Here is an 11,335-nt window from a genome sequence, read left to right as displayed (position 1 = left end):
CGTCTGTGTGCCGAGTCAGCAAGTCGCTGAGGCTTCAGAGCCAAAAGAAAAGAGACGTTGTTTAGTTTCTCTGGTTTTATTTTGGGTTTGTTTTGATCGTTTTCGCGCCTCGTCGGCTCGTTTGCTTTTGATGGCGCCGACGTCATGCTGACTTATTCAAATATCTTCAGTCTGTGAAGAACAAAGAAGAAGATGAAATCTTTGAGGACGGAGATGAACTTGAAGGCATGAAAACCACATAGATGGAGTTTTTTAAACCTTTATTTATCAGGAAACACAGATTAAAAACAAGATTCTTATTTACGACTGGGGTCCAGCAAAAGACAAAACTTTATTAATGATAGGAGGTCACTAAGATACTCTTTGCTAATAAAAATTACAACTTTTTACAATTTTCCTTTTTTTTTCAAGAGCTGTGTATTCTTTAACATTGTTTATTTTCTCTTTATAGTTCTCCTTATAAAAGCGGCAGAAGTCAAATTAAAACAAAAACATTGAAATATTCAAATGGAAAAAGGAGAGATGAACACATTTAACAAAGGAAATAAACTAAGAGTCGTGTATTTTTTTAATCTAGCTCCTTATATCAATGGATACAAGAATAACATATAATATATTATTCTTTAAAGTAACTTTTTAAACATTTATGATTAATAAAAATCACTTCAAAAATCACAAATTGCCTTGTTGTTTCCATATCTGTATTAATAGACATTAAAACTAAAAATACCCTATTTATTAAAGTGGGTGTATACATAATAGTCTTGCTGTCATGCCACAATTTTTTTTTCGCGATTAATTAATTGTAAACTGTAATTATTAATCGATTTTAATCAAACAAATTTTAACCCAATAATTGGGAAAAGTCTAAGTTTGAGATGTTTTCATGTCATTTTGTGACACTATTGGGAGTAAAAGATCAGAATCATTTTTAAAAATAGACTTTATGAAGATTTTATTTTATCATAACAGACTCCCGGCCTTTACTTTTATACCACCAAGGGGGATTTCTTTTATTTCAAACAATAAAAACAAAATAAAAACATTAGATCCAGAGTGTTCTGACTAAAAACGGTGAAAAAACCTTTCTGAGAATCCCTAAAAATATTGACCACGAACTTCTTATTATTATCATAATTCTTTATTCTATAGTTTAACACAACAGCAAGACAGTAGAAAAGACGTTTTATAATTTCGTTTAATATTTTTAGTATATTTGATCATTTTAACAATTGAGATGCAGCAGAAGAGATAAAGAGAAGAGACGGCGGAAATGAGACACGATGACGAGACGGCGGAGGAATGGAGCTGTTTCAACTTTAGACTGTGATTCTCTGAAATTAACTTTTGCTTCACCGTCTGGACAAAAACAAGCGTGTTTACACGACTTACATGTTGATTTCATGTATGAGTTTATATATATATATGTATTTTGTTTTTTGCACTGATTTGACTTTTGCTCTCCCATGTGGACAGTGTCAATAAAGATATTCTTATTCTTATATTTTGGACAGTGACAAGACGTCAAATGTACAGAGAAAATAACAGAAGAATAAAAACAATGTAAAAAATTTTATTTGAAAAAGTAAATAAGTAAAATCTTTTTAACTTTTAATTTTCAGGCTGAGTTAAAAAAAATAACACTATATTTATTTTTTTAGCTGAAAACAAAATCTTATCAACTGTGATATTCTACAGGTTTAAGATTTTTCATTCTCTGAGTCTGAACTAATAAAAGTGATTGTTAAATTCCTAAACTTGTATTCATATTCCTCTCTTTAGGACTCCTCCTGGCCTTTGGTTCCGCCGGTTTCTCCTCCTCTAATAGTTATTTCATCTGTTTGCGTTGCAGGATCACTCTCAATGGGATGAAGGTGTCCAGGCCAGACGTTCGCATCGGCCGCTACAGAATGATTAAGCACGAGAGAGACAAACACAACGAGCCCAACCCGCAGAGGTACTGCATCACTGTCTGCAGCCGCTCCCCGATTCACCTTCCGATCGATCGGCTGCTGCGGCTTCACAGCTGCACAGTCGTGATGTTCCTCCCATCATTTTTCATCTTTGTTTGAGAGAATTACAAATATCAGACTCGGTGAAAATAGAGCCATCAGTAGCACGCTTTAATAATTAGTGTCTGCCACGGATAAACAGGACGTTTCTGTAATAACTGACGTCGTTTATCTCTGCCGCTGCAACAGGCCCACAAAAAAATAAAATAAAAAAACGTTGGTTATATGATGAGACGGCCTGCACTTTGATTTTAGCAGCTTTTAGGTTTCCACTCACATAATGTCCGTTCACACCAGGGAGCTGCCAACTGTTAGTCCAGCACTCCTGCTGTCTGCTCCCTGAGAGCTCCTCAGGAGGAACTGCAGGAGAACGGAAACGTAACTCCCTCCGACACTCCTCAGACCTCTTAAAGTCTGTTATTAAAGACTAACCTGGAGTTAGAGGGACGTGAGGAGGGCAAGGAACTCCTCTCCTTAATTAACTATTAGTTAATGTCACATTTTGATTCTTGACTAGTTTTTGTGACATCATTAAATCATTTAAAGCCGTAGACCAGGAGTAACATCCATGTTTTATTATGGCTGTGAACATTAACGCATTAACACACGCCATTAATCGAAAAGAATTAACGCGTTAATATTTATTAACTCAAGTTAATTGAAGAAACGGTCCTTCGCTTTAACTCAGCGGTTCAGGCTTCCATGACGTGCGTTAGAACATTTCTTCTGGTATTATCCTGCTTATACCAAGGTCACTTACAAGAGAAATAAATATTCTATCGGTTTTTAGTCCTTTATTCTTACTATTTTTGTGGTTTAGATGACTAAAAATGGACTATTTGATCTGGTGTCATATTGTAAAAATACATTTTGCCTCGTAAAACATTGTGATTAATCCCAACATAAAAGTGCAATTAGTCATTGATTGACAACAGTAATTAAAAATACAGCAAATACAGAAAAAAAAATTATAGCGATTGATCGCGATTAATTTTTTCCAAGTTTGCGATTAATTAATTAGTTAATTTTTTTTAATCGATTCCCAGCCCTAATTTTTATTTATTTATTTTTTAACCTCTAGTTTCTCTTAACATTTGAGGTTAAATTTACCTTCATCATCTGTAAAATATCTGCAGCTTCTTTAAATGTTATTTGAAGTCTAGATTTTGTGTGACAACCATTAAAGTGTGATACAGATTCTCCCTTATAAGCAGGGCTCTAAACTAACGCGCGCCACATTCAGGTAAAGATTTAATTTGCCAGGTAGAAAAAAAAAAGTCTCCAGCCACTTTGGGAGGTGAAGCGTTGTTCATCCTCTCAACAATAATCTGTAAATGTCTACATTCCCTCCCCACAAACATCCATCCCAGAGTTAGTTCAAAACATTTAATCCTCCCTTTTCCAACAGCAGGTGGTGCATTCAGGGACTGCATGGAATTTATGCATTTATGCAATTTCATGAAGTTCTCACTATTGCTGCATTCAGGTGCGCTGGTAATTTTAGCATTTGCTCTCACTGATCTCAGCCAACACACACACACTCACTTTTATCTCCATTTCATTGTTAGTGTAACCAATGTGTCCCAATAGCTTAGCTTAAGCACAATGCTTCTGTAGGCTAGATCAGAAGACCAAATCCGACTCTAGGAGTGGAGGGAGAGACTGAGACAAGGTTTTTTGTGTTTTGCTGGTACCATATATTTTTTAGAATAACAAAAACATACAAAAAAACCAAATATACATGAATTACATGAATGGCCATTCAAAGGGAAGAAAAGATCCCAAAAAAAAAAGAAAAGTTCGTGTTATGGATCAGGTTCTGGTTAAAGTCCAACACACTGGGTGACCTGTCCATGCACCCAGTTGTTCTCGAGTCCAAAGAAAATTCAAAAAACAACCAAATATCCAACAGAAAGAACGTGCTCCACTACGTATGTAGAATGGTCGCTCGAAGGGCAAAAAAACAGAAAAAGAAGAAAGGGCGGCTGTGAAAAAGCCTCCTACCAGCCCGACCAGAGCAGGAGAAGGTATTTATTGGAGTAGGAATTTTCCATGACATCCAAAGTTATGTTTCGGTTCCAGGCTCTAGCTCGCCATCAACACCTGGCCAGTTCGGAGTCTGACTCTGCTCTCAAACGCTCTTTCGCCACGGGTCGGCACCGGTAGTTGGCCCCTCCAGCAACTCGCCCTGAGCATGCCCCGAGCTACTACTGGCAGCCTGTTAGGGGTGGAGTTTATCACCTCCGATTTGGCGTGCTTGGCCACGTGACCTCATTACGCAGCTGCGTCAGACGCACAGACGTAAAGACGCTCTGCCGGTGTATTAAACCGAGAAGTTATTATTTATTGATATTTATATTTTATGTTGTGTTTATTTTAGTGAAGGTTTCCACCCGGGCTACATTAGTCTTTGAAATCACACAACAACAACACAATGATCTGTAAGGACTCACAATAAGGCAAAACATTGCACATGTTTCAGTGAGAAAAACTTTAAAAGAAAAGATTTCATTGTTTATCACTAGTTTTAATCCTTATAGAAACATATTGCATATAAATGTGGTCTGGTTATTTTTTTAATTCAATGCAACTTGCTTCCATAAAAAACTAAATCAAAAATGATTTAAAACATATTTAGAAAACAGATTGTGAGACACAAAGTTGAAAACATCTGTGAGCATCCAGCAGGTCATCCATGAACTTTGCTGCTTTGTGCCCAATATTGTCGACTGGATTGACAACAACAATAAAAACAACAAAATAAACAATTTATACTGATCAATATTTAATACTTCCACAACACTTTGCTGTGTCAGGTTTGTAGATGAAGTAAGTCAATACTTACTTTAGCTCTACATTTCTGTAATGTTATCAAACATGAGACTACATTTTCATTTATTATTAATGTTTTGTTTTTGCGAGACAATAATCATTAACTGAAACTAAATAAATCAAATATTTTGCTTGGAAATAAATCAATTATTTTTCCTTAGAAGCATTTGGCTAATGGAGTCTAGATTTGGTAGTTTTTGGACCGTGAATTACTAGAACTGCTGCAAATCTGACTTTTATTTCTGATTTTACTGCTTTCCAGGGTTGAGTCTTTTTTCTGCATCAAACATGTCACTTGTGGCTGAGCGTTTAAAGATAAGAGCGCTCCGAGACGCATAAAGACATCAGGTCGTGTTCAATTACGGTTTGCATTTCAAACACGCCTCATTAGGTTCCTGTCCTCACCCAATAATTCATCGATTTTTCTCCTCTGTGATTTGAAAAGGAGGCTTTGCTCTGGTGTCACTGCTGCGTTCAGTAATTGATGAATACGTGTAATCAAAAAAATTAAATTAATACTGTGCTTTGAGGGTTTAATGATGCAGGTTTTCAGAAAGGGAAACATATTCTGAAGAGTTTGCAGTTGATTAAAACTCTGCCTCTAAAAGGTTTCTAAAACGAAACATTTCTCTGGTACTTTATGCTTTGATGAACGAGACTCAATATGCAGAGATGAGCCCTCCCAGACACATTAATCACCTGGAGTATAGCACCTCACATTAAGCTGCTTAAATGTGGATTATCACTGTTTATTCTCCTCTAAGAGCCCTGGTTTTCATGCCTGGATAGAGCAGCCAATGATGCCTCTCGGCTCCAAAATCAATAGCGGCTGCAGCTCCGTGTGAATGAAGATGTAGTGAATCCTGTTCCCACCTCAGGTTCTGTTTTACTTTGGTCTCACGCCGCAAAATAATGTCCCAATATTCTGCTCCCTCTTGGTTAACGGCGAGGTCTGGCTGATTCCTCTAAATTGGTTTATAAGAAGATTAAAAACTGACAGCAGTTCGAGTCACCAGAGGAAAAATATCGACTGTTTGCTGCAGCCAGTCAAACACAGGACGGATTTTCTCTGACTTTTGCATATTTTGACTGAGTCTGCGACATTGTTGGCTGTTTAAGAGAAAATTGATTTTTACTCTGCAAAATAAAACTGAAGTGAAAGATGAAAATAAACTCACAATCACAGATTTCTAACAGGAGTCTGAAAATAAGTTTAGTTCATGCAGGAACTTTATTTTAACTAGAAATGTGGCGTTACCTGCATTAGTGGAAGTGTGAAGGCTGTAAGCTGAATGTGGCTGCTGAAAATGCCAGAGCTGATAGCTGTTAATGCTGAAACTGATGGCTGAATAACACAGAAAATATTCGCTATATGCTAAATTAGCCACAAAAAAAAAAAACTTGAAAATAGGTTTAGTTTTAACAAAACCGGTAGCATAATGCTAAAATATTGGCTTGACTCAACATTACCTTGAAAAACTTAAATACCTAATATGCCAAAACATCTAGCATAATGCTAAAGTATTAGTGAAACTCCAAATTAGCATGTATAACTGGAAAAATATCAAAATGAGCCTAAAACAGCTAGCATAATGCTAAGATATTAGTGAAACTCTAAATTAGCACAAAAAACTGGAAAAGTGTCTAATTTTGTCAAGAGTTAGCATAATGCTAAAATACTAACTAAACTCCAAATTAGCATGTATCACTGGAAACATGTCAAAATTAGCCAGAACAGCTAGCATAATGCTAAAATATTAGCTAAACTCACACAAAAATATCAGAGTCAGAAGTATGGGGTTAGATAAGAGTCAAAATGAAACGTACACCACAAACTGTGCAAAACTATACCAAAATATAAGAAAACAACATTAACGATTAACGTGTTTGTTGTGAACAAAAATGTTCAACAGGTTTTTTTTTTTTGGTCTTTGCGTTTTTCCTGTCAAAAATACATGACAGAGTTACAGGCAGATTTATCATCCATTCAACACAGTCCTTACGCGTACTGAGGCTCTTATATAAACCTAAAATGAAGTAGAACTTTTTTAATCCCACAACAAAAACATTCATTTGTTTCCATGGCTCTGTTGAAATAGTTGAAATTGATTAAAATCAGCTTTCTTTCTTTTTATCTCTTTTTGTTGTATTTACCAACCTATTTATGCTTCATTAACCCCCTAAATGTGATGCATTATTTTACCGTTCATGAGACTGCGGTCTCTCGTTTACGATGTCACTGGAGGTTGATGACGGTTTGTTGCGATCAATCATTGACATTAACACACACTAATAGAGTAATTCTTAAAAATAACAATGTTGTTATTAAAACCTTCATCAGTCCTGATTGTTCTTTGTTGTAAAAGCGTCTTCAATCCCTGACGTTCTCTAGTGGTCGACTGAATGCATGCATACTTTGATCCAGAGTATTCTTGTCGTTGTGACGTAGTTTTGACAGTAAATAAAGGAGGAAACTCCATCTTTAGCATTTTAGCTTTAAACATTTTCTGAAGAACTGCAGAGAATGTAAAAGAAAACACCCAAAACAGCAAAGTACTTCGGTTTGTGCCCCAGCTGTGACGCTGATCCACATTTAAGTTGTGGTTTAATGAGGAGAAGTTTCTGGAAGGACCTGCAGAACCAGGTGTGATGTCAGACATTTACCTGGATGTGTTTTAACTATCAGCCCGACAATAAACTGCAGAAGGACAGCAAAGTGAAAATGGTAGGGAGTAAATGTGAAGATGTCTATAATAACCAGGTTGGATAATGCGCCATCGATCATTGTTTTGTGCGACTGTGTGTGTTTGTGTGTCTCAGAGACGGAGAGAAAGGTTCACCGATCCTCCAGTAATTGGCTGCTGAAATGACACCAATAGAGACGGGAGCCGGCTGGGTCAGAATGGTCGGCTCGCCTTCATCAAAATCAATAAATCAGTTGCCAGACAGAGAAGTGTGTGTGTGGGGGGGGGGGTGTGTGTGTCTGTGTGTGATTGATTCCCTGTTCTGGTTATCTTATCCTCGTTTTCTCCAACTTTCTGCTCTGTAAAGCCGACTTCCTGAATGAAACATGACACCATCGATGACATCATTCATTTGAGTTTTATGGATTATACATATATCTAACTACATGATTTATTGACATTTTATACATTTTTTTCAATTTATTTAGGATTTTTTACAGATTTTTTTTGTTAAACTCTATTATTTTGTCTATATATTTATGTATCTAATTTCATTCAATCTGAAAAAAATATTTTTTGGTTTTCAGTGTAACGCATTTATAGGAAGGGAAGAGGCTTAGACTTGGCAGCAAAAGAGCTGAAAAAAGAGGAAAAGTCTCTTTTTGGTGGAATTCAGACGATAGGTGGGGGTCATTTCTCTTCTTTTGTTCCTCTCTCCGTCCCTTTTAGGACACGAGGTTTATTCATACACACACATGACTTGTAATTGTGACATAAAAAACATCTGTTAAATTTTCTAACGGCTGTTTTGTTGTTTTGAAAGCTGAAAACTGTTAATTGACGGTTAATTCATAACTTCTGCTGCTGAAAAAAACTGAAGTTCATTGAAATGAAGTTTGAAGACATTTTGTTTCTCTGTTGGAGAAAAAGTCATTATTTCAAACAATAAAAAAACTGCTAATGAAAACATTAAATCTAGTTAAGGAATAAATGTAAAGATTGATTGGAAATGCATTTGAATGTATAATTTAACAAATGAACTTTCATGAAGTGCTTAAAAGTTTGCGGGTAAAAACATTATTTTCATTTTCTTATTTATGATTGAGAGAGAGAGCTGTGGTCGGAGTGGCAGAGAAGAAGTTGAACTTGTGCTGGACGTGTGAGATCTGTGAGTGCTGAGATGTTCTGTAGGTGTGACAGAGGAGGTGAAGCTAAATTTCCACCAAAAAGTCTCCAACGAGTGTATGTAAAATCCACGCGAGCATTGAACGTTCCACAGATACAATTCTGAGCGCTCCTGAAGTCCAACGCGATCGTGGAAGAATTCCTGCGCATAAAAACTCCCGCTCTGCCTGTGATTGGCCACTTTTCTATTGGCCCCGCCCCCTTACCATTGCTAAGGCAATATGGACGCCTTAACTGGATCTGTGTATCTTTTTTGTTTCAAGTAAAATAAACGGAAAAATTAAAAATGACCATTTCCTATAATTATCATTTTCTGAACTAATATAGAGAAACTGATCAATTATTTGTGTTTTCATTAAAGTATTGAACCATGAACTGAAAAACATTCAATATTTTAAGATTTCTGACACTAAACTATGTTTCTGCTCCACCATAATGAACGTTCAAGTTATTTTCTAAAAGTTCCTCTTTTTGTGTTTTCCATCTCGTGATCAAACACTTTTTTTAGAAAATGAATTTAAACATTTATTATGTGTTTGCTTCATTTTCTCCCTTTTTTTAAATCGTAACATCAAATATAATTTGTTTTACTACAGTAGATTAGAAATTGATAAACAAATAAAGCAGTCCCTTTTCCCTCTCTTTTCATTATTAGTTTTAATTTGAAAAACGAATGATACACGAGTATTTCCATTTTTTTCCTTCAATATTTCATTTCACACGAGCGCAGGAGAAGCTCCAGTCCTCCACGAGGGGCGGAACTAGTTTCAGGAGCGTAGGAATACGTTCACAGGCGAGCAGGAGTGGCTCCAGGAGCGTAGGAATACGTTCAAAGACCAGCAGGAGCGGCTCCAGGAGCGTAGGAATACTCCCACGAACGCGAAGAAAAGGTTTGACCAGCGTGGAGCCTGTCCTGCGTGGAACGTTCCTTTCGTTCGTGGCGCTTGATATACGCTCGTTGGAGACTTTTGGTGGAAGTTTGACAGCATAAGAGGATAAAATTAGCTGTGGCGCCCCCTACAGGGAGAAACCTGTTGGTTCAGGATGAAGAATTATAGGAGGAAGACGATCCAAAAATCTTCTTGATTCAGAACCTGAAATATTCAGATGCAAATGATTTAAGTTTTTGCTAAAGACAAACACTATTATCCAGGATTCATCTGTTCCAAAGCAGAAAGGAAGTTAAATGTATTAATTCCGCAACAAAATTCTATTAGAAACGGATTAAATTTTTTTTTTTTTCCCAAAAGCTGCACCGTTGCTGTCTGTCTTTTTCAGATTGAGCTTTTAACTGCATTAAAACAGAATAGAAAATTACACATTTGAGTTAATAAAACATTTTTTTCACTTTTAGCTGGTATTGAAAATGATTCTATCATGGACTAGAGTTGGATCTCAGACAACAGATGTTGCTTCTTTCTGGTCATTGAGGTGAAACGTCTTTTATTTATTTTTATTCTAGTGAACTAATTAATTGTGTCTGAAAAAGAAAATGGCTCAGAGTCAAAGTAGGAGTGTTTTCCTGTGAGAGCCTCTGCGGCCTCAAATAAATCTTTATTTAGCTCCGGATTTCTGGAATTCAGGCTAATGAATAAAGAAGTCCAGACTTTGTCGAGCTGTCAATCTGAGATCAGTCTCATGACGAGGATGCATACAGGTCACATGTCAAAGTCGAGGCCCGGGGGCCGGATCCGGCCCTCCAGATCCTTTTATTTTATTGTTATTAATGATGTTATCTTGTGCTCATTTCTAACTTGTATAATTTTGATAGAATATATTTTTATTGAGAGTAAATATTGAAAGTTATTTAAGGTTTAAGTTGATTTATTCTGGAATAATATTCCTGACATTTTATTGTTATGTTAAAAAGTTACAATTTTAAAGTTTTAAAAATTGGCATTCTGCAGCTTTTTGGACTATTTCTCATTTACTAAGATTTTTTAGGGTATTTTGGAGTTTAGTTAATATTTCAGCTACATGTTAGCTGTTTTGGCTAATTTAGTCTTTTTTCAGTTTTTTGGCTACTTCTAAGTTTAGCTATTTTTTTTTCAACTACATGTTAGCTATTTTGGCTAACCCAAGTTTTTTTTTTTTTTAGTTTTTCAGGTTAATTTGGCATTTAGCTAATATTTTATCTGACTATCAGCTTTAGCATTTTTAGGTATCAATTTCAGTATCTTCAGCAGCCAAATTCATCTTCCAGCATTCACACTAGTATGATCACAGGTAATGCTATATATCTAGTTCATAATTATGTTAAAAAGATACGATTCTAAAGTTTTAAAATTTCATTTTAGAGTGTTCAGTAAATGTTTATCCTGTTCGACCTCAGGCGTGTTTTTAGATTTTGGCCCCTGTGTGATTGACTTTGACACCCCCGACATAGAGGATACATGAATCTGATCATATTTCTTTTTACTCTCCGACTGGAAACAGTTTGAACCTTTTAGTCTCCCAGCCTTGAACTGAAGTCACAGAACATCTGTTGTTCTGCTGCTTGTGTGTCAGCCTCCCCTCCATGCTGGTGCAGCTCTTTTTGAGTTGAGGAAGACGGAGGATGGAGGCGTTCACGCCGGTCCGCTCTGACAGGACGACCCGCCGGTCCACGTCGGCTCCCATCGT

At 36.4% G+C, this 11,335-nt stretch overlaps 1 protein-coding gene across 2 annotated transcripts in view; it reads left to right on the top strand.

The window, feature by feature from the left end:
• b4galt2 (UDP-Gal:betaGlcNAc beta 1,4- galactosyltransferase, polypeptide 2) overlaps positions 1-7,773 on the top strand; it is a 205,385-nt gene extending 197,612 nt beyond the window's left edge. The window contains exons 6-7 of one of the 2 annotated variants that reach the window (XM_036216212.1): positions 1,853-1,957; positions 7,665-7,773. In XM_036216212.1, the coding sequence (XP_036072105.1) occupies positions 1,853-1,957; positions 7,665-7,698 (139 nt within the window). In that variant the 3' untranslated portion in view covers positions 7,699-7,773. Of the gene's footprint in view, positions 1-1,852; positions 3,900-7,664 lie in introns of those variants that run through there. The other variant, XM_036216211.1, reaches the window with a different exon arrangement.
• Positions 7,774-11,335: the final 3,562 nt, after the last annotated feature.

The sequence above is a fragment of the Oryzias melastigma genome, linkage group LG17, assembly GCF_002922805.2.
Source record: "Oryzias melastigma strain HK-1 linkage group LG17, ASM292280v2, whole genome shotgun sequence".
Taxonomy (NCBI): Eukaryota; Metazoa; Chordata; class Actinopteri; order Beloniformes; family Adrianichthyidae; genus Oryzias; species Oryzias melastigma.
Note: the sequence above shows the minus strand (reverse complement) of the source record. Positions and strands in the feature narration are given on the sequence as shown.